The sequence below is a fragment of the Hyperoodon ampullatus genome, assembly GCF_949752795.1.
Source record: "Hyperoodon ampullatus genome assembly, chromosome: 8".
NCBI lineage: Eukaryota > Metazoa > Chordata > Mammalia > Artiodactyla > Ziphiidae > Hyperoodon > Hyperoodon ampullatus.
In genome coordinates this window covers 7,099,034-7,122,553 of record NC_136921.1, presented here as the reverse complement: position 1 = coordinate 7,122,553, position 23,520 = coordinate 7,099,034, and the positions used below count along the sequence as shown (strand labels likewise).

Genomic DNA, 23,520 nt, shown 5'->3' with positions numbered 1-23,520 from the left:
TCTGGCAGTTGCGATGTGTGGCAAGCAATTTGGTACTAATAACAGTTGTGTAGGGACTTCCCTGGCGGTCGAGTGGTTAGGACTCGGCGCTCTCACTGCCGGGGCCATGGGTTTGATCCCTCGTCGGGGAACTAAAATCCCATAAGCCGTGCCATGTGGCGTGTCAAAAACAAACAAACAAAAACCAGTCGTGTAAACTAAATTAGAACCAAGTTATCCTTATGATAATGTCACTGACTCAGTTCCATTCTAAATATGCCTTTTAGAGCGCTAGCTACCAGCAACCAACAAGGAATTGTTCCTAACCCTGGACGTGCCCATGGAGTATGTCAGATGCAGGGCCCACGGCATCCAGGGGACGTGGCAGAAACAGGCTGAAAATCGCCCCCCTCTGCTGTCTCCAGCTTTCTCCTGGGTACCCTGCACCTCTCTTACACCAGGCAGGCCCAGTTCTGGCCCGCAAAGCCCACGCCCTTGGCCAGGAACGCGCTGCCTGGAGAGGGAGGCGTAAAACCAGGTCATCTCTGGGCACCTTCCTTTTACAAACGTTGAATGAGGGATAAGCAAGTGATCAGTGGCTCTTCTGAGCTTAGCGCCGAGGGGCAATTACTCTTGAGGCAGACACAGACAAAATCCTTAACCAACAGCTACCAAGGACTTGAGGGGACCACTGCGTGTGGTTTTATTTACCACATTAACGACAGTTGTAAACAGTCCATCCTCAAAACGTGTGTAGTTTCATATAATTCTTTTGGTCCGCTGGGGGCACAATTTACATCTGTTTAACCACAGTGAATTTTCAGAAGCGCTGATTGATTTACAGAAAGCTCAATTAAGTTTCTGAGCAGTGTGAAAAGAAGGCTTCCTCTCGGAGTTGGTTTCACCTCTCCACCTGGTCCCTGAGCCCTTGCTCAGTTCCCTCGAGGCCCCGTCCAGCTCAGGCACTCGTCTGTTTTGTTCCCTAGCACGGTTTCCCTCTGCTTTTCTTTTTTTAAAAATAAATTTATTTATTTATTTTGGGCTGCGTTGGGTCTTCGTTGCTGCGCACGGGCTTTCTCTCTAGTTGCCACGAGCGGGGGCTGCTCTTCGTTGCGGTGCATGGGCTTCTCACTGCAGTGGCTTCTCTTGTTTCAGGGCACAGGCTCTAGGCGCACAGGCTTCAGTAGTTGTGGCTCGCGGGCTCTAGAGCGCAGGCCCGGTAGTTGTGGCGCATGGGCTTAGTTGCTCCACGGCATGTGGGATCTTCCCGGACCAGGGCTCGAACCCTGTGTCCCCTGCACTGGCAGGCGGATTCTTAACCACTGCGTCACCAGGGAAGCCCTTCCTCTGCTTCTTACCTTCGCTCTCAACTCCATCCAGACCTTCCACCCTCAGAACCCAAGCGACCTCACACTGTTTAAAAGCCTCCTGAGGGCTTCCCTGGTGGCACAGTGGTTGAGAGTCCGCCTGCCGATGCAGGGGACATGGGTTCGTGCCCCATTCCGGGAAGATCCCACATGCCGCAGAGCGGCTAGGCCCGTGAGCCATGGCCGCTGAGCCTGCGCGTCCGGAGCCTGTGCTCCGCTGTGGGAGAGGCCACCACAGTGAGAGGCCGTGTACCGCAAAAAAAAAAAAAAGCCTCCTGAGCTCACTGAGCTGGTACATCAAGAGGAGGGGGTGGGAGAATGAGGGAAACAGTAGAGACAGGAGGCTAAATAATGTGGCTCATGGGAGGAGCCTCCCAGCACTCAGACACGGGCCCTTTCGAGTAATTAACGCAAGCCAGAGGGAAGGGCCAGCTGGGTGGTAAGGTTCTCAGGTCCTTACTGAGATGCTGAAGGTGGGATGTTGAGACTGGTAGGCAGTGTCAGCCCAGGCAGGGGTGCCAAGCCCGCCAACGGGGCAAGCCTACCCCCTCTTGTCTCCCTTCCAGTGTACGTATCTCTGACCTGCGCCTTCCGGTACGGCCGGGAAGACATCGATGTGATCGGCCTGAAGTTCCGCAGGGACCTGTACTTCTCCCAGGTCCAGCTGTTCCCTCCTGTGGAGACCTTGGGAACCCTCACGAAACTACAGGAGAGCCTGATGAAGAAGCTAGGGGACCACACGTACCCCTTCCTGCTCACGGTGGGTGATGACTCGACCCTCCACTTCCTCGCACTGCTTCCTTCACCCACAGCACCTTATGATGGGACCAGCAGCGAAGGCAAGGGGCCAGAGTAATGACTTCACATTTGCGGGCCTGCAAATTGCACCCTTGGAGGAAATTCTAGATTGCACGGGCTGTGATTGTCTTTTTTTAAGTCCTTGAAAACAGCCTCCCGGCCTTTGAAGGCACCGTTTCAACCTACGGTTTAAATATTTCCCTGCATCCGACCACCTAATTATATGTGCATGTTATGCCTTCACTTGCTCAGCTATAAAAAGAAAGAAGTGCCCCTCGGTTGCCTCGAGGAGTTTCTAAGCAGGAAAGAGTTCCCTGCCAGACAGGAGATCTTAGTGAAATGAGTCGTCCTCTGTAGCCTTGACCAGAGCTTGGTGGGTCACTGTAGAGAAATCCCTTCACCCCTCTCGTGGCCTGAGTCTCCCCTAATGGAACCTGGCTACCACGGGGCCAGCGTTCCTGCCTCTGAAGACTTGGGCCTGAGCTCACGGTCGGGGTAGCTGCTGTCACCCTCTTCACTCGCATGTTTATGGGTCTTAAGATTATATATTCCTCCAAAGTTATATGGTTCAGGCTTAAAAAGGCAGGAAATTCTGACACAAACTACAACACGAAGGAACCTTGAAAACATTATGCTAAGTGAAATAAGCCAGCCACATAAGGACAAATATTCTGTGATTTCACTTATATGAGGGACCCAGAGGAGTTAAATTCGTAGAGACAGGAAGTAGACTGGTGGTCTCCAGGGAATGGGGGAGGATGGAACTGGGGGATTAATGTTTAATGGGTAGAGAGCTTCAGTGTGGGATGATGAAAAAGTTCTGGAAATGGGTGGTGGGGATCATTGCAGGACAATGTGAATGTGCTCAATGCCACTGAACTGTACACTTAAAATAGTAAGTTTTATGTTAGGGATATATATATATATATATATATATATATATATATATTTTTTTTTTTTTTTTTTTTTTTTTTTTGGCCATGCTGTGCAGCATGTGGGATGCAGGATCCTAGTTCCCTGACCAGGGATGGAACCTGTGCCTCCTGCATTGGGAGCATGGAGTCTTAACCACTGGACCATGAGGGAAGTCCCTGTGTTAGGTATATTTTATAACAGCTTTAAAAAAAATCACTTAGGGGGCTTCCCTGGTGGCGCAGTGGTTGAGAGTCCGCCTGCCAAAGCAGGGGACACGGGTTCGTGCCCCGGTTTGGGAAGATCCCACATGCTGCTGTGCGGCTGGGCCTGTGAGCCATGGCCGCTGGGCCTGCGCGTCCAGAGCCTGTGCTCCGCAACGGGAGAGGCCACAGCAGTGAGAGGCCCGCATACCGCAAAAAAAAAAAAAAAAAAAAAAAAATCACTTAAAGTTTTGTGGTCCTGGGTGCTCCCATGTGCTGGGACTGGGAGTTTGAAGTGACAGAACCTTTTGGAGATAACATGTCAACATGTATCAAAACCCTAAAAATGTGATTTCGACCTGACCATTCCCTTTCTAATAGTGTAGCCTATGGAGTGAATGGACTAAAACTGTGCTAAGGTGACTGAAGGATGTTTATGCAGCCTTGGTGACAATGGCAACAAAGTAATGACCACTTGATGGAGGGCAGCCAACAAAGGAAACTGGCTGAATTAAATGTGGTGTCACGGGGGAATTCCCTGGCGGTCCAGTGTTTAGGACTCTGCACTCTCACTGCCAAGGGCCCAGGTTCAATCCCTGGTTGGGGAACTAAGATCCCGGCAAGCCATGCGGCATGGCCCAAAAAAATTAAAAGTGGTATTAACGGAGCCTTAAAAATGGTGGCGCAGAACTACATCTCCCAGCATGGAAAATGGTCACACTCATCTGAGCAGGGTTATGACCAGTGATGGGAGCAAACTAGACTGCAGGACACGTGCATCGCTTGTCTCATTTCTGTAAAACTACACAGGCACATACGTGTTTGTGTGAGGGTGACATGGGACACTCGGGAGGTTGTGTTCACACCACTCCGGGTGTTGGGAACACACGGGAATATGTTTTCCTTTTTCTTGCTCCTCATCTTCATTCTTCAATTTTTGTGCGATGAAGGTAGAGCACACGTGGAATAACATTCTCTGAAAGAAATGATCTGTTGTTTCTTTCCACAGTTTCCTGACTACTTGCCCTGTTCAGTGATGCTGCAGCCAGCTCCACAAGATGTGGACAAGGTTGGTGCCTGAAGAAATGCCAGGGATTCATTCATTCCTTCAAAAGACTTTTTCTTTCTTTTTTTGGCTGCGTTGGGTCTTCGTTGCTGCATGCAGGCTTTCTCTAGTCATGGCAAGCGGGGGCTACTCTTCGTTGGAGTGTGCAGGCTTCTTATTGCGGTGGCTTCTCTTGTTGTGGAGCACGGGATCTAGGCGCACAGGCTTCAGTAGCTGTGGCACACAGGCTCAGTAGTTGTGGCATGTGGCCTCAGTTGTTGTGGTGCACGGGCTTTTACTGTGGGAAATTGCAGGCATATGCAAAAGTAGAGAGACAGTATAATGAGCGTATCACTTGTCTTCAGCAATTCCTAACCATGAGCAGCCCTGTGAGCGAAATAGTAGGTCTCTCCCCTCGTGGGTCTCACTTGGGGAGAGAAACAGACGAAAACCAAATAGCAAGTCCCTATGCGGCCCATGCATGGAGAACAAGAGGCTCGGAGAGCTAAGGGAGGACCTGGTGGTGCTTGTCCAGGGAGCTTAGGGAAGGCCTCTCTGACGGGGCAAAGTAGGGGCCACTCCAGCCTTGGGAGAGCCATCCAGGCAGGGGGGCACCCCATGCACAGTGGGTGCTGCTTGGGGAGCAGGCGGGGCTGGGGTGAAGGGTGGGGACAGGTCTGAGAGGGGCGGGGGGTGCGGCCAGGTCAGGAAGGGCCTCGTACACGTTGCGAGGACTGGGACTTTCTCTGAGTGAGATGGGAGCCGCTGGCGGGCTCTGCACAGTAAGTTCTTTTTTTTTTTTTTTTTAATTTTTATTGGACTATCGCTGATTTACAACGTGTTAGTTTCTGCTGTACTGAAAAGTGAATCAGTTATCCATATACATATATCCATTACGGAGTACTGAGTAGAGTTCCCTGTGCTGTACAGCAGGTCCTTATTTTCTATATAGTACTGTGTATATGTCAGTCCCAATCTCCCGATTTATCCCTCCCCCCGACCACACACAGAAGGTTCTGACTTGGGTTTGTAGAGGATCCCTCTGGCCGCTGAGCTAAGAGTGCGGTTGAGCTCTGAAAGGCGAGAAGCAAAGGGGCCGTGTGTGCAAGAGAGCTGTGACCCTGGTGGACGGGGGACTCTAGGCAAGGAGGGGGGCAGTGCGGACACGAGGAGAGAGGAGAAGGTGCTGGGACCCGGGGACTACAGGCCGGAGGGAGTCACGAGGGAAGGAGCTGGAAAATAAAAGACAGCAAATGAGGGCGGAGAGTGGCAGATCCGTACCTGGATTACCGAGGGTCCAGGGCCATGATTTTCGACTTGGGGTCCTACCCCATTAGTGGTTTGTGAAATCGGTGCGGTGGATCCGAGATGGCATTGAAGAAAGAAAATGGAATGGCGTGAAGTGGAACAGCATGGGAGCTCAGAGCACATCGCACACAGCATAGATAAGTGCCAGTTCACGAGCATTGCTTCACGCGTGAGCGTCTGTTTACCGGGCCTCGCAGTGAACTTTCCTTCTTACCGTGGGCGGTGGCCTGAAACCTTTGAAAGCCACCGGGCCAGGAAAACAGGGGTGTGGGCGGGAAGGTGGAGGAGGCCGCTCGATCAGAGTGGGAGACACTATACCAGCCAGAGGGCCACCCTTCCCTCTGTCCCCGGGGAGGAGACATCAGGGCAGCAGGGGCCCTGGGGGCCTCACAACTGAGGAGGCCTGTGAGCTGGGCTGGTATAAAAGGAGAGAGAGGCGTCAAGCATTTCAGAAGGAAGGAACAGCACGTGCCCAGGCTAGACAGGTGGAAGGGCTTGGCTTGTGCAGGGGGCAGCAGGAGGTGGGAGGGGAGGAGGCTGAGCAGAGAGGAGGCGTGGCTAAGAGCTCCAGGTGCTGGAGGGTAACGATGTGTATTTATTTTCAACCCAGGTTTTAGAGTTGTTGCGATTCCACAGTTTTGCAGAACCAGTAAGGCTGTGGCTTATGTGCTACTCTCACTCTGTGGGCAGCTGGTGGAGGGCCCATCCCCGCCTCTGTGCCCTCACCCCTGCCCCGCCCACCTCGTGTTAACACAACAGAGGAGCGAGGTCACGGGGGACTCACTCTGGGGCTGGGGGCCGAAGGGGCCCGCAGATGCATTTGCTCCACCCATGCAACATTTTTTAATCTAGTTCATTTAAAAACCAGGAGCCTTCGTTCCAAATTCTATTTCCAGCTTCTTTTCAAAAGTTGGGAGAGCTGCCAGCACCGGGTCCCCGTGGCAGCCTGGCCACGCCTGGCTGCAGGCAGCTGCCCGCTGGCGTAGGGCACTGGAGCCCCAGCACAGGCGTCCACGGACCCCTGCCAGCCCTGTGAGCACTGCTCCTGCCTCTGCTGTAGGCAGTGGACCATCAGTAACACGCACACAGGGTCACTTCTGAGAAGGACAACTAAATGGGGGGTGGGCGGGCCGCCGTGCAAGGTGGTGAAAGGCTAGGAGCAGCCAGGATGCCTGAGTCGTGCTCTGCAGCTACTGACGGGGCTCATCCTGCAGGCTGGGGGACCTTCACTGGGGCCTTGGAGCCCGTGGCGCTCTCCTCGAGCTAATGCCATTATTTCATCACGAGCACACTTCCAAAGCTAGTCATAATGGTGCAACTCTGAAAAGGATATGGCCAAGACAGAAAAAGAAGTTGCCACGTAACACCCCCTGCGGGAGCTGTGACCCCCATCCTGGCTCCCGGAAGGGAGGTGCTGACCGCAGCCCTGTCTGTTCTCTTGCCCCTGCAGTGCTGTGGGGTCGACTTCGAGGTCAAAGCCTTTGCCACACACAGCACAGATACGGAAGAGGACAAAATTCCCAAGAAGTAAGAGTGTAGCTGTGGGAATATGTGAGGGGTCTGTGGGGAAGGGCTGGAGATGAGAGACCACCCTCCCACTTTATGTCCGAGTGGCAGAATCTTCCCACAGGGCCGTTGTGGCCGGGTAATGGAGCCTCCCCAGGTCAGGACCGTCAGGATGAACCATCTCCACATGGGGTGGGGGACAATGGCTGACCATTTGGGGGGGAAAAAAACAAAAGAAAATGACAGGGGAGTTGGCAACCTCAAGGGCTCATGTAAGCCCTTAAAAGCCTCCAGATCCCCTCTTTCTTTAGTTTTCTTCTTCTTTTCTAATTCTTCTTCTTTTGTAATTTCTTTGTTGCAGTAAAATATACATAACATGAGGTTTACCATTTTAACCATTTTAACCATTGTCAAGTGTACAATTCAGTGGCATTAAGTACATTCATTACATTGTGTAATCAGTTACACCACTGTCTGCTATCCATACCCCGAGGTATCTATACCCCAAATGCTGTCATCACCCCAGACAGAAACTCTCTCTGCCCATTAGGCAGTGACTCCATTCCTCCTGTACTCCCAGGCTCTGGTGCTCATTTTTCTTGTTCCTGAACAAGGTTTCCAGTTGTGCCCTCAACACTTTCTCTATATGCTCAACATTCACACCTATGGACACTTACACCAAACAGCAATAACAGGGCATCGCATCTGTAGAGAGTTTTGAAGCCTGTCACATAGGCGCACATCCCCACATCAGCTTCACCCGAGAGGAGGCCAAGCCGGGGTCCTAACAGAGGGTGAGAGGGACCCTTGGAGAGCTGACTGGTCCACACCACCCACCAGGCCCCGCCCCCCAGACCTGATCCCTCTACTGGTCCATCCTGCATCCATCGGCAGCATCCCTGAGGGATCCCAGCCTGGGGATGGGGAGGCGGACCTGGTAGGCCGTCCTGAGGAGGCCCAGGCTCTGATCCGGGGAACCATTGGTGACTTTTCATCCACAGGAGCTCTGTGCGTTTGCTGATCCGGAAGGTACAGCATGCGCCACGCGAGATGGGTCCCCAGCCCCAAGCGGAGGCCTCCTGGCAGTTCTTCATGTCCGACAAGCCCCTGCACCTCGCCGTCTCCCTCAGCAAAGAGGTGACTGTGGAGCCGGCCTGGGGACAGCCTGCCAGGCCCTCTGCTGGGGGTGTGCTGCAGGCAGTCTTGGGGACAGTGATAGTTAAAGCACCAACATTTGGGGATGACTGGCTTTTTTCATAATTTGGAGCCAGTAAACGTGACCCTTAGGATAGGGCCAAACTGGCTTGCATTCCACTCACTGTGGGTCCCGACAACTTGGAGGTGGGGGGTTTCCCATACCCCCAGCCCAGGCTGTCTTTGCCTCCTGTCTGCCCCAGGGGCCTCTTTACTAGTGTGTCATCTATGGGTGTGGTGTTAACAAATTGTTTACTTCCCTGCACACTTTAGTTTGGCGGTAACGGTGAGGGGGTGAGCATGTCACGTGTGAAAATCACGGCCGAAAAAGATGAAGAAACACTGGCCAAGGCTGTCTCTGGTCCCTCTGGTCGACAAGAGTCGTGCACACACATTGGCCAGCAGACTCTGTGTGTGTGTGTGTCTGTGTGTGTGTGTGTGCGTGAGTGTGCACGCGCAAGGACATGAGCACCTGGGCTAGATCACACAGAGTCACTGCTGGGCAAGCTCTGCCTCTGGGCTTCCCCGCTGATTTCTCCTCATTTCACTTATTCTGCCCCCAATAACCTCATGATTCCACTCAAGACCCCCGGGGCTAACTCTGCGTGACTCTCAGGACTCGGGCGTCGGGGCCAGAGCCCCATCATCCGCCTCAGCCTCCCACAGATGGGGTAGAACCTGCTCCAGACCCTTCTCCACAGGAAATGTGATGCCATCACCTTGTCTTCCTTGAAAGTGTGGGCATTCATCCACTTTTATTCCAGTTAAAGGACTGAGATGAATTTAACAAGATATGGCCACACTCTCTTCCCCTTTTCTGACTTACCTGCTGACTTCTTCAGATCTATTACCATGGGGAACCCATTCCTGTGACTGTGACCGTGACCAATAATACAGAGAAGACGGTGAAGAAGATTAAAGTGCTAGGTAGGACCTTCTGCTCGAACCTGGACGGCAGAGTCTTCCAGGTTCCCAATCTAGTCATATTTCCCAAGGGTCTCTCCTCTGGTCAGTAAGGCCCCCCGGGGCCTTGGAACTGCCCGTTTGTCTCTGTCGTCACACGGCAGGACCTTAGAGGAGGAGGGTGTCCTCTCCTGCAGCCTCGTGCCCAGCTTAGGGTTGTCTTCTGTCCTGGGACAGCATCCCCGACAGGGCATCTTCCTGTCCTTCCTTGTCACGCCTTCCTTGAGGGGCCCCTGTGCCAGGTCTCAGGGTAAGTGCGGGAGGCGTTTTCTTTCTGAACAGTGTAGTGGGGAGCCCTGGCCTGGGAACCCTGGGCCCCGCTGTGGGCTCGAACTGTGCACGTCCTCTTGGAATTTAGCGGGCAGCCACGGCAGTGTTCCCGGACTACCTTCCCAGGTTTTGTTAGGTACTGACTGATCACACTGGACATGCTTTGTAAGTGGTAATCCTACTGTCACTGCTACTGTTGAGTCACCATGATGTGATGGCCAAGCCTCCTGAATACTCAGGAGATGCGCCTCTCACTTGCTGGCCCTGCCCACTTCCTCAGCTCAAAGGGCGTCAAAGTGCACGGGATGCTCCTAGATCTTGGTCTTATATGGGTGATGTAAAAAAGACACGATAAAATGACCTGGGAGGGAGACCTCTCTGTTCACTTCTCCCTCAGGCACTCGATGGCTGAGACAGAGTTAGACTCACAGTGTGTTAGGGTGACCAACCATCCTGGGTTGACCAGGACCAAGGACGCAGGACTTTCAGTGCTAAAATGGGGCCAGTCCCAGGCAGACCAGGATGGTTGGTCACCCTAAGTGCCATATACCACGTTCCTCTTTCCCTCTTATCCATCATAGAGAAGACTCAGGAATTTGATGCATACATACTAAAAAATTCTAGATTTTTCTTGATGCTAATATACATGCTTACTTTATGGCTTTGTTTTTATGTTGGTTTAGTTCTTATGCCTTTAAGTCTTTGTAGGACCTGGCATTATTTGTTTAGCATGTTGTAAGTAGTGTCAATACAGTATTCCACAAAGCAGCAGGATTGAGAAAGTATCATTTGATACTTAGATTTTAAATTATTTCTCCAAGTTTTATGAATCCTAACATTGAAGCCCCTAATTTTTGAAAGAAGCTGTTGAATTTCTGAAGCAAGATGTTAAGAACTTTCTATAGGCCGAGCACTGTGCTGAGTGCTTCACACAAATTGTTTTTCTGATTCTCAAATTTGATTTTAATAGAGATTAAAAATCATCTTTTTAATCATCACAACAACCATATAAGTTAGATGCAATTATCATTCTCATTTTGCTGATGGGGAAGTTGAGGCTTAGAGGAGCTCAGTAATTACCCCACAGCAGATGTATAAGCTGGGATGTGAACCCAAGTGGTCTGGCCCCAGAGCCCACCTTCCTATCCACCATGCTACACCCACAAATCAACCCTGTGCTGCCTCCAGGTCGTTTCTAGCTTGGATACCTGAAGGGGATGCTCATTAAATAAGATAGAGAAGGCTGGAAGGGAGTGTATTTGGGGAAAGAGAGCACATGGTGAGTTTTGGGACACCGGGAGATTGTGTGTTTTGGAAGGATACCCACGGATGTGCCCTGAGCTCAGCAGGGAGGAGGAGTCTCCCAGGAGGTGTAGTTTTAGGAGACTGGCTCATGGGTAGGCTTGACACAGAGCAGGTTATTGGTGAATGGAAGTGGCCTGAGGACAGAACAGAAATCTCAGCCTTAAAGCCGAGCCTGAGAGGTGCACTCAAATGGCCATTAGGGAAGACCAACCACGTCCCCTGGAAGGCATCACGCAGGACTCCGCACCGAGTCACCCTACCCTGTCCCCCCTTTGCAGTGGAACAAGTGGCCAACGTGGTTCTCTACTCGAGTGATTATTACACCAAGCCGGTGGCCATGGAGGAAACACAGTGAGTAGTGGGTTGGGTTTCTATTTCCTGGGCGGCTCCAGCTTCTTTGTCAAGTTCCCATTTTGGTCATTGCTGAAGAAGGAAGTAGAACGGTCAGCTAGCTCCCCAGCCCTCCACTTCCTTCCCCTGTTGTCACTTCAAGGACTGCAAAGAAAGTTAGCATCTTGATCCTGTGCTCACTAACAAGAATTCTGAGAGCTGGGTCAAGCTAAGGAATGATGGAGAGGAGAGAAATAAAGGCTGAAATGTCACAGTGGGAATGTCTAGAACTTTCTATTGATCCTTGAATAAGTGGGTAGGAATTTGATACTGTTTCTGCCCCCAGAGCAGAAAATCAAATGACCTGTCAGCCCAGTCAAGGGTTCCCTATCTTTTGATCTTCTCCATAACTTGAAAATCTGATACCAGTGACAACTGGATTAGGATGATATGTCAGTTCTCAGCCACTTGTTGTTAGTGACTTTTCTCCCTTCATTAGAATAAAAAACAAATGGGAGGATTTCCCAGGTGGTCCAGTGGCTAAGACTCCGTGTTCCCAGTGCAGGGGGCCTGGGTTTGATCCCTGGTCAGGGAACTAGATCCCACATGCTGCAACTAATAGTTCACATGCTGGAACTAAAGATCCTGCGTGCCGCAACTAAGTCCCAGCGCGGCCAAATAAATTAAAAAAAAAGATATTAAAAACAAATGGGAATCCTGTGATGGCTTCTTCATGGTGGAGCGAGAGACCTAACCAGTTTTGCTTTGTGCTAGGCAGTCAGGCTCATGAGGGACACAGGCTTCTGGGGGTTATGCCTTCCCCCAGAGAGGATTGCTTGGGAAGGTGTTTTTTCTAAGCATTGTTGTATGCAAAAAATATTATCACGGTTAGGGGAAGGGGGGTTCGGGGAGGGGGGGTGAGGAAAGACAGCTGATTCAGCAAGATAACATTGCATGATATTTAAAAGGCGACTTCAGGATAAACTGTTACTTAAAGCAGATCCTGACCTAAGTTTACTTATAGGTCTAGAGAGGAGAGAGGAAGGAAAGAACCATAACTCACTGACTGTCTCCTTGGGGCCAGGCCTGGGGTCTGCTCTACCTTTTAGGCTGTGTCCTTGAACATCCGTGTGTCCTGGGCGTCTTCCTGGCTCACCTTTTGGCACGTGCCCAGCAATGATAGGAGAAACTGGTCCCCAGCTGAGTTTTCCCCTAATATACCCCATTACCTGGTCCTCTTTACGGCTCTTGGATACATTTTGCATCAAGGACTCCCAGAAAACTGGGAACCATCCTCCGATACACTCAAAAGGGTGGGAGGAAGGGAGATTGAAAGTGGGGCTTCTGGGGCCCTGGTGGGCAGTCCTCCTGGGAACCAGGTCAGACCTGACACCCAAGCTGCCGCCCACCATCCAATCCCAATCCCGAAGGCGCTGGGAAGTGGCTGGGCGGGACTTTGGCCCCAGGCCTTGGCATAGGCCTTCGGCAAGGGCTGCTGCAGGAAAGGCCATCGTCCAAGCCCCATCCCGGGGGCCCCTTCCTACTACAACTACCTTTCCAGTGTAGTTTCTGCTTCTGTCACTCTGCTGCCCAAACTAAGCTCATTAAGAGAAGTTCTACCAGGCCCCAGATGCAGGGATGTGGGCCACCTTGGGCTCAAGCAGCGTTCTGTAAAGGGCATGCCCAGGAGCCTCCTGTGTGCACTTGGAGGCCAGAGAAGACACAGCCGCCTTCAACTCCCCAGGGAGATGGAGGAGGGGACCCATTCCGAGGGTGGCAGTGGGACTCCCCGTCTGTTACAGAGCAGGCTGGGGAAAGGGCCCGAGGCTGGCTCCTGGACAGTGTTTTCAGGGCCCTGCCTTCTCCTGGCTGGGCACAAGGACAGAGGGTGTGCCAGGAGCACGGACACGGCTTGCCTGGGCTCTGGGGTCAGAGAGGGCAGGCGGCTGCATGGGGGCTGTTGACACAGGCCAGGCAGGGGTCAGCACGTGGGTGAGTGGCAGAGCCAACTCTCCAGCCTCAGATGCTGTTCGGTGAGCCGGGATGCTGCCCGGCCTGGGGGGACCGTGCCACTCTGCCCCCAGCTGCACCCTGGCCCACAGAGCCGCCCGGTCTGAACAGCTCACAGTGGAGGACCCGGCCCTTCTCGCGCCCCTCCTCCCTGGGCACACGCTGAATCCTCCCAATAGTGATGACTCCCAGTCTGGGCTTGTTGCTGGCACTGGCCGGTTGGCCCTGCAGCCCACTGTGTGGTTCACGAAGTCTCAGGATGAGACTGGGTGTGGTCCCTGACTCTTGGGCCAGTCTCACTTCACCCCACAAGACATTCTAGAAATTCAGCAATCAGAACAGGCTGAGGGGCTTGAGAAACGTTCTAATGTTGCTGCCAGCCTGTTTGGAGACGTCAGTAATGCTGTTCTTCTCACAAGGCAAAGGCACAGGCACCTGGACTATCTTTCCCATGAGTCACAAGGAACGTGGGTTCTAGAAAATGCTTGATGGCACACAGGGTCTCATGGGGGCGATGGTGGCTTCAAGGCTGTAAGAGCAGTCGGCTAAATCTGCTGTGTTTCTTCCTGCAGGGAAAAAGTGCCACCAAACAGCACCTTGACCACAACGCTGACCCTGGTGCCCTTGCTGGCGAACAACCGCGAGAGAAGGGGCATCGCCCTGGACGGGAAAATCAAGCACGAGGACACGAACCTTGCCTCTAGCACCATGTGAGCCCCGAGACTCAGTGCTGCGGTGGCGCTGGTCTACATCCCCTCCTCGTCCCAGCCCTGGGCTCACGGCTTGCACACGCAGCCTGGTGGCAAAGCACGTGCTTGGGGCCCCAAGCAGGGACCCCACTCCCACCCCTGGTGTGACACAGTGGCTACAGCTCTGGGCCTTGTGCTGAGCCCCAACTCCCCTGCTTGCTCTCTGGGCCACCCTGGGCAGATAACTGGAGCTGTCTTGAGAACCTCAGTTTTCCCGTCTGTAAAGTGTGGGAGCGACAGCTCCTCAGAGAGAGGTTTTGAGGGTTATGTGAGACAGTCCGTGTAAAATGTGGTGCCTAGCACACAGTAAGTGCTCCAGAAATGTCAGCTGTTACCTTCAAAAATATCATTAGCTAGTGTAGAGCCCTGAGCATATGAACTGAGTGCCCCAGCTGGCTCCACGAATGGTGGAAGTGTCGTTTATGCATTTCCATCAGGAAAGGTAAAGAATAGGAGGTCCTGAGGGCTACAGAAGTCAGTTCAATTTAAATGAAAATAAGCACTGATATGCTGACCCCGCTCAGAGAACCATGGCCGAACTGAGCCAGCAGATCCAGTAAAAACTAGAACGAAGCTTCTACGTCAAATAGCCCTGTCATTCCTCACCATCCTCCGGGGCTTCCATTCCCAGCGGCGTGTCTGCTGGTGAGCCCTGAGGGTTTGGCGTAGGAGCTGCCACCCAGGCTCGGGCCCTTCGCTGCCATCTCCCCCTCCACCCCTGTGTGTTCCAAGGCCCCAGCGATCAGCTCCAGGTGATGCCATCGGGAAGAGCTGTCGCGTTTGCCCTCCCTGACCCCGTAGCTCCGAGAGGAACAGCGGGGTCAGCGAACATTGGGCAGAAAGCAGGATCTTGGGAGTCAAAGGATTTTCTGAGGATGATTTGCCAGTTGGTGTGTTAGATTCTAAAGCACATCTGTGATGCTCTGGGAGAGAGCCGAGCAGGGAGATTGATGCCCTAGATCCGCGGACTCGAGGGCAAAGGAATCACGACATCCACAGCGGCCCACTGCGTTTGTAAAGATCTTTTGTGGTTCACGGAGTATTTTATAAACATGCCAGTCTCTCCATGCTTTTGTGAGGAAGGTGAATTTATACTCATTTCACAGATAAGGAAATTGAGGCTCCACCAGAATGAGAACTTGAGCCAAGGTCACCGGTTCAGTTAATGGCAGAGCAAAGCCCACCCGGAATCCCGAGCCCCGCTTTCACCCAGCGTCAGGGCTGCCTTCCAGCGCCCCCAGACAGTGAGGACACAGCAGAGCCTGGATGACGCAGTGGGGAGAGGTGGGGTTGATTCATCCGGTTTTTGCTTCCCGCTTCTCCCTTCCCTGCATTCTTCTGTTTTTCTTTTCTGTTTGAGCAGCATAAAGGAGGGCATAGACAAGACCGTCCTGGGGATCCTGGTGTCTTACCAGATCAAGGTGAAGCTCACGGTGTCAGGGTGAGTGTCCAGCTCCAGCACTCTGCCTGCTCTATCTTGGCCATCAGTAGTCTGAATGGTTTCATTCCTGAGTGACTGGGAGACAGAAAGCAAGAAGAGTCCACAAATTCTATCGATTACATAGCAGAGTTTTAGAGAGACTCTATTTGTCTAGTTTCACAATTCTACCTGATATAACATTACGGGGGAAAAGGTAGAAAAGCAGACTATGAAACACGTGCACTGTTGGTACCACTTGGCAAAAATGGGTGTGCCTGTGCTCACGTGTGGAAGCTGATATAAAACAGGAGAATCAGTTGAGCATCTGATTGCACTTTGGAAAAGACTGGCGGCTGTGAAATGAACTCGCAGTGCATCCTGGTCCACCTGCCTCTCAGGAGGCATCCATCCATGACGGGAAGGGCCTGCCTTTCCTCCCCAGTGAGCAATCACAGGACTGGGGAGTCTTCTTTTCATACAAGAGCACAACTGTCTCAGAGTTCTGAGGAAATGGTTTCCCATCTTTTTTGAAATCAATTTCTTTCCATTTAAAAATCTTATCAGAAGGGAAAAACTCGACTTCTCATTTTCCCTTTCAAATTCCATTGCCAGCGGCTCTGGCCTTTTACCTCGATCAACCTTCGGTAGTTCAGCCATCAAAGCAAATCCACGTGTATATTCCCTAGGGCTCAGTAGGTGAAGAGTTCCCCAAATTTTGGTTGGGGCAACAAAGTAGAACATGGGTTGATTCTGCAAATTTCGTTAACACAGTGTGTGTAGCTGTGTTTTTCAAAGTGTATAGTGTTTTCTTTCATCTTCTCTGAGAGGATCTAAAACAGGGTCCAGTGTAGCAGTCAAGGTAAGTGATCGGCAGGTAGTTCACAGTGACCTTTGTGGCCCAGAGAGAAATTCTGGACCGAGGTTTATTCTTGGACATTAGGGCTTGAGCCTACGTCATTCCTCTTTTTAACTAACCCACTTGAGAAAGAGATGAAATCACAAGTAGAGAGGAATAGCTGAGTTGGCTATTAGGGGTGCGAAGAGGAACATGGCGGGGACGTGTCCAGCCTCTGAATAACGGCAAGTAAGGTTGTGTTACCACTGTGGAGAGTGACCACAGCCCTGTTTGCTTTGTGTTTCCTAGCCTCCTGGGAGAGCTCACCTCCAGGTAAACCCCTTCATCTTCCTTCTCTGCTTGATTCTCTGCTTGATTCCAAGATATCAAAGGGGACAAACCGGGGCTTCAAAACAGTGACAGTGAAGTCTGGTTTCCCAGCTGTCATGCTCAGAGGTCTTCGGAGATGATGCCCCTAACACCCTGCAGACCTTGGCTGATAGGTGTGGGGTTGGGGATGTTCCCCTGAGACTGTAGCTGGGCCTGCACCTGGGTCAGGACACACACATACACACACACTCAGAACACTGGCACACTGCTGGCAGCTGCCCGTGTGTGTGTGGGGGGGGGAGGGGTAAAATATACATAACGTGAAGGTTACCATTTTACCCTTTTAAAAGTGTACGGTTCAGTGGCGTCAGGGGCATGCACAGCGTTGTGCCGCCGTCAGCACTCTCTAGCTCCTGTGCACCTTTCCCAGCCCAAAAGGAAACCCCTGGGCTTCCCTGGTGGCGCAGTGGTTGAGAGTCCGCCTGCCGATGCAGGGGACACGGGTTCGTGCCCTGGTCCGGGAAGATCCCACATGCCGCGTAGCGGCTGGGCCCGTGAGCCATGGCCACTGGGCCTGCGCGTCCGGAGCCTGTGCTCCGCAACGGGAGAGGCCACAACAGTGAGAGGCCTGCGTACCACAAAAAAAAAATAAAAAAAAAAAAAAAAAAAGGAAACCCCTTACCTGTTATGCCGCCTCTCCCTCATCCCTGGCAACCACGAATCTGCTTTCTAGCTCCGTAGATTTGCCTAATCTGGACATGCTGTATGAATGGAATCAGGCAATAGTTGTCCTTTTGTGGCTGGCCTTTTCCCTTGACATCATGTCTGCAAGGTCCATGTTGTAGCATGTGTCAGCACTTCATTCCTCCTTATGGCCGAGAAATACTCCATGGTATGGATGGACCACATTTTGGTTGGTGGACATTTGGGTTGTTTCCACCTGTGGGCGATTGTGATTAGTGACAGCAGCCATTTAAATCACGCACAAAGAGGCAGCAGGTAAGACAAGTCAGAGGCAAGCACTGACCTTACACATTCCTTCACCGACTCTTATCACCTCCCCTCACATGGAGCCCAGGCTGTGCCTTCTCTCCTAGACCCCGGCCACATTCGGGTCTGCCAGCAGCGCCTTAGCAGCAGAAGTGCTTTGACCGAAGCAGTAACCCCAGGGTGGGAGGTGATGGGTCCTGGGTGAAACAAGGAGTAACCCTTGATTCCCACACCCCTTTCCATTCTTCCTGTGCCTACATTTCCCTTCCACGCCTTCCTGACTCCTTGCCTTCCTTTTTTTAAAATTAATTAATTAATTAATTAATTTATTTATTAATTTATTTTTGGCTGCATTGGGTCTTTGTTGCTGTGCGCGGGCTTCTCATTGCGGTGGCTTCTCTTGTTGCAGAGCACAGGCTCGAGGCACGTGGGCTTCAGTAGTTGTAGCACGCGGGCTCAGTAGTTGTGGCGCACAGGCTTAGTTGCTCTGTGGCATGTGGGTTCTTCCCAGACCAGGGCTCGAACCCGTGTCCCCTACATTGGCAGGCGGATTCTTAACCACTGCGCCACCAGGGAAACCCTGTTGCCTTCCTTTTTTAATATAAATTCCAAGTCGCCTCGAAGCCCTTTAGCCTCTGGAGTTGGGTAGACCCTGCTCATCCCTGTTCTGCTCTCTGCAAAGGGACTGTGTGTGGCCTTACACAGATTTAACACGTAAAAGGTGGTTACATTTTTGCAAAGGATATTTTTCAAAACTATCCTTATTCTCCAGGATTTCACCTCTTCTCTACCCATAATATCATGTCCCTGAAACCAATAACCAGGAGGAAGGGGGACCTAAAAATCCTAGCTGCCTCAGCCTCTCACAAGTGGAGTTTCTAGACCACATTCCAGGGAATACATTTAAAATTCCTTCTTGACCACTTCCTGATTTCTGGTTTGTTTTGTTTTGACTCTCAGTGAGTCCTCTTTCAGCTGGGCCCTGGGGATCTTTCACGAAGCTCTGCGACCCCAGCTCCCAGCTCTTGGCTGTGCATTTACAATTGTGTGCGTGTTCTCACCGCTCTTCATCCTTTTTTTTTTTCTAGTGAAGTGACCGCTGACGTGCCGTTCCGCCTCATGCACCCCCAGCCTGAAGACCCAGGTCAGTCTCGCGTTATCTTGCCTTCCTCTAGTCCTTTACCACTCACAGATTTATTACGTACTCACTGCTAGTCTTCTTTGACCGCATCTCTGAGCACAGGCAGGGCCAGGTGGCCGAGGTTCCAGGCCACCTTCAAGTGCCTGGGCCCCCCCTCCCAGAAATGAGTGCCCGGCTACTAGGTCATGGGCCAGGTGGCTTGTCCACTTCCGGTGAGCGTGTGGAGGACATAGCATCCCTGCTTGGATGCGGGCCGTCTCGTTTGGTTTTATCAGGAATGATTTAAAAGCAGAAGCTTTGCTGTGAACAGACATGGATTCATTTTTTTTTTTTTTTTTTTTTTTAGTGTTTTTGTCCTTGTGATGAGAAGTCTTAGGATCTACTCTCTCTTTTTTTAAAAAAAATTATTTATTTATTTATTTATTTGGCTGCGCCTGCTCTTCGCTGCGGTGTGTGGGATCTTTTAGTTGCGGCGTGCATGCGGGATCTGGTTCCCTGACCAGGTGATCGAACCCGGGCCACCTGCTTTGAGAGCGCGGAGTCTTAACCGCTGGACCCCCAGGGAAGTCCCCAGACCTGGATTTAGATTTAAAGAAAATTTAAGTGAAAAGTAAATTTGACAGCCTGAGGCTTTTGCATTTCATTTGGAAGCATTAATAGGAATTCAGAAGATGATGAGTATTTCTGACAATGGCAGTTATGATGAGAATACAGAAAATACTAGAAAAGAGGGTCAGGCTGGGTTCCTAATACCTTGGCTCCTTTGAATTGTAAATCCGTTGGCTCTTGTATGGATGTTAAAAGTAAATTAAGTAATGGTTGTACAGCTCTGTGAGCAAACTAAAACCCATGGGCCTGTACATGTAAAAAGGTAAATTGTATGATATATGAATTAGATCTTAATACAGCTCTTTTAAAAGGGCTAAATGAAGCGGCAAAAATAATGTAGGTGCAATCTCAGAAATTCTGAGGAAAAATTCTTCGCTGTGTGTTAAGGTGGCTTAGTTGGCAGGAAAAAAAAATGGACCTGTATGGATGAGAACCGTCCCGAGTTATAGTAATTAAGAACATTTTAAGTAAAAGTGGTGTAAACAAGCAGGGTTTTTTTTCTTATATTTTATAAAGAGCTTTTCTACGTTGATAATGAAATGGCATTTAAACATTAGAATGAGCCCCATATTCATTTTGGCTTTGTCTCAAAACTATTTTGTCTCAAAGTATCTCTTCCAAATATTTTAGATTCAAATACTCAAAACTTTTGGAAGTTTGCCAAAAACTTCCCTTGGGGGAAAAATACAGTCTAACCATATTTTTTTAATTCATTTATGCTTGTATCATTAAAATACTATTTTTAACTTTGTGAGATTGAGACACATTCTGGTCCCTTTCAAGGACATTCTAAAAGGCTATTTTAAAACTATGACCGGAGGAGATGTCATAGTTTGTGTCAGATCATTTTCTGGCCCCGTGAACAGACTTTATGACTTCACTTGGGGGAATTGGAGTTATTCCTTTTCTGGGTATGACATTTTCATGTTCCAGTCATTATGGCCCTCACACTGAACATATCATAACATCAAGGCTAAACCAATGATCTTTTTTTTTTTTTTTTTTGCAGTACGCGGGCCTCTCACTGTTGTGGCCTCTCCCGTTGCGGCGCACAGGCTCCGGACGCGCAGGCTCAGCAGCCATGGCTCACGGGCCCAGCCGCTCCGCGGCATGTGGGATCTTCCCGGACCGGGGCACGAACCCGTGTCCCCTGCATCGGCAGGCGGACTCTCAACCACTGTGCCACCAGGGAAGCCCCCAATGATCTTTTATACTGTGAGATTTTGGGGAGAAAGGACAAATCACCCCATGGCCTCGAAATTTTGATTTCCAGAGGTTTATGAGTCCCAAGTTTCATTCACAGATGCATGCTCACATCTTACCTGCCTGGTAAGATGGTCCCCGGTGCCCTGAGTTGAGACGGGTAGATGCTAAGCAGAGAAAGCATAAGTTGGAGTTAAGAAGCCCTGCCAGGGCCAGGGGCCAAGTAATTTGTATGTAATAAGTTCTGGAGAAATGCTACCAGAACTTATTACATACAACGGTGGAGGGGGTCCAGTATGGTTCTTGCCCAGGGGTTTTTTGATGAGTCAGCCTCTCTGTAGGTCCCCTGTGGTTAGCAGCCCACACAGACACTTCCCTCCTGGTACTGCCTTCCAGACAGGCACAAGAGATAAGGGCAGTGGCTCAGCCCTGCCACAAGCTCCCCCAAACCCTCTGGAGCTGTGTAGCCTCACTTAGCTCTTCCTGGCTCACCATGGTGGGTGGTGAGGCGATTACACTAGGACTTTACTAGGTGGGCAGCAGAAAGCTAAAATAAAAACAAAAACAAGGGGCTTCCCTGGTGGCGCAGTGGTTAGGAATCCGCCTGCCAGTGCAGGGGACACGTGTTTGATCCCTGGTCCGGGAAGATCCCACATGCCGCGGAGCAGCTAAGTCCATGCGCCACAACTACTGAGCCTGTGCTCTAGAGCCCGTGCTCCGCAACAAGAGAAGCCACTGCAGTGAGAAGCCCGCGCCCCACGACGAAGAGTAGCCCCTGCTCGCCGCAACTAGAGAAAGCCCGTGTGTAGCAACAAAGGCCCAACGCTGCCAAATAAATAAATAAGAAAAAGTAATTAAAAAAACCAAAAACAAAAAGCAGAAAACCTCACAAAGAATTAGCAATAACCCTGGGTCTGCAAAATATATGTGAAAATCTAACCCACTCCCCGCACCCGCCCTCCACCCCAAGATCAATGTGTTAAGAGAGAAATCAAACTCCCTGAGGGGCCAGGGAGTGGTTCTCAAGCTTTAGTCACCCCCTCCCCCCAGCCACTGGAGTACTGGTTCAGTGTCAAGTCCCAGGACTCACCCCTAGAGAGCCGGACCGTGGAAGTCAGGGCCCGGAGTGTGGGTCGTAACAGCTCCTGGGCACTCTGATCTGGACAGGGTCCAAAGGGCACATAGGGAGAAAGGCTTAGAAAGGAGAAGCACAACATCAGAGGGGCTGAGGCTAATCAGGGAAAGGGTCCTAGAGGCGAGATTGTGGCTGATTCCGTCTGGGGAGGTGAAGGTTGTGGTGGCAACTTTTAGAGGAAGCAATGGTTAAAAATGCGGGGAGAAAGGCCCTCCGAGTGGGGAAATGGCAAAGAAGCAGGAATTACACGCCATTCTCATGAAATGCGTATATCTAGGCCTTTTATTCCTCCACCTATGAAGTGACCTAACAAAGGAAGAAAATTTCCAGTAGACAGGATTTATGCTAATAGATCTCTCTCTCCTTTCTTCCATGCTCACAGATAAGACCAAGAAAAGGTGAGCACTGCTTGGCGTTATCCCGTTCTGTGACCTCCTTCTCCACAGCCCTAATGTGACCCCTCACAGTTGTTTCTGTTTTTTCTTTTTTTGTAATGCAAGTGCCTGACTTAAGCTTTGATTGCCGAGGCATCCGCTTCAAAGAGGCATCCACTTCAGCAATGGCTATTTCGAATAAACACATTGCCAGCCACTGGACTCGATCAGAGCCAGGCCGGCTCTCCCTCTCCTTTGTTTTAGAGAGTTTGGTTGATTTCAATAGCAGATCATTTGAGCCACTTGTTTTTTGTCTTTCTGCACTTTAAATTCCCGCTCTTCTGTTTTAAATTCACCAATAAAGAGTGAGCCCTCGAAACCCTAGGCCCCCACCTCCAACCCCAATAAAGGCAGAACCCCAGGCCTGTGCGGTGTGCCCTCCCTCCCTACCCACAACCTCGCTGTGTGACCCCAGGTATATGCTGTGAAATTTTCAGGTCCTGTAAGTAATAAACCTTTATTTTCTAAAAGTTTCCAGATGGTTATTGCTGAAGGGCCTCTTGCAGTCGTAACAGGAACCACAAGGGCCAGTCCAACCACAACAGTGGTTATTGATAGGCTGAGATCTGCACAAGACAAGCGCAAACCCCTTTTTGGGTCTTTCCATATACGCCCCGTGCTCTCGATACCGGCGCAGGGCCTGGCTTTCCTTTTGCTCCCTAGTACCAGGACATGCATACACGCATACACACGCGCACACATACGCATACACGCGCACACACACGCATACACGTGCACACATACGCATACACGCGCACACATTCACATACACACACACAGTTATTCCGGGCATATATGTCTACTCTGTGGGTTCCTTCCCTTTCTCTGATTTTTGTTTGTTAAAGAGATTTTACTTGAAAAACTATGAGGAGAATGGCATTGTCCCATGTTCCATCACGTAGGAAAATCTTGATCAGTTCCTGTGTTGCAGAAGGGAGATCAAGGATCTTGTTTTCTTCAAGATCTCATTGAAAGCTTCGAAGAACATGCCATGATCAAAGTGTTCTTTGTTTTATTTTAGTTTTCAGGATGAAAATCTTGTTTTTGAGGAGTTTGCTCGTCAAAATCTGAAAGATGGAAGAGAAATTAAGGAAGAGAAGACAGACCAGGAGGCGGCCGTGGATGAGTGAAGAGGCCGGCTCAGGATGGGGGAAATGGGGTCGTTAGCAGTATGGTAGCAGCGCCCCACAGTTAGCCCTTTAGTTATGCTAAATACCAAAGTGCGGGTCTTCTTCACAGAAATAAAGTTTGTCTCTTCTGTCCTGGTTGTGAGTCAGGCTGACTTGTTGGGGAAGCTGAGTGACGTCAACAGCACTCAAGCTGCAGCCTTGAGGGCCCCTGAGTCTGGGCAGGGGGAGGGCAGCATCTAGAAAGGAGACCCATCAAGGCGAGAAGCCGTCCTGAAATCAATGCGCTCACCAGAAGGGGCCTGGTGTGTCCCGGCTTTCTCCAGGACCCCTGGGGTAAGCTGTTTCCCTGGAAAC

The 23,520-nt window shown here is 50.9% G+C and overlaps 1 protein-coding gene across 1 annotated transcript in view; it reads left to right on the top strand.

The window, feature by feature from the left end:
- Positions 1 to 23,256, top strand: part of SAG (S-antigen visual arrestin) — a gene marked incomplete at its 5' end in the record, with an annotated part of 30,967 nt that extends 7,711 nt beyond the window's left edge. Inside the window, 11 exons of the mRNA XM_079710588.1 lie at positions 1,913 to 2,106; positions 4,269 to 4,328; positions 7,063 to 7,139; positions 8,120 to 8,255; positions 9,155 to 9,239; positions 11,129 to 11,201; positions 13,763 to 13,900; positions 15,303 to 15,380; positions 16,504 to 16,527; positions 18,603 to 18,662; positions 23,058 to 23,256. Coding sequence (XP_079566714.1) covers positions 1,913 to 2,106; positions 4,269 to 4,328; positions 7,063 to 7,139; positions 8,120 to 8,255; positions 9,155 to 9,239; positions 11,129 to 11,201; positions 13,763 to 13,900; positions 15,303 to 15,380; positions 16,504 to 16,527; positions 18,603 to 18,662; positions 23,058 to 23,166 — 1,034 coding nt within the window. The 3' untranslated portion in view covers positions 23,167 to 23,256. The remainder of the gene's footprint in view (positions 1 to 1,912; positions 2,107 to 4,268; positions 4,329 to 7,062; positions 7,140 to 8,119; positions 8,256 to 9,154; positions 9,240 to 11,128; positions 11,202 to 13,762; positions 13,901 to 15,302; positions 15,381 to 16,503; positions 16,528 to 18,602; positions 18,663 to 23,057) is intronic.
- Between the last annotated feature and the right edge of the window lie 264 nt (positions 23,257 to 23,520).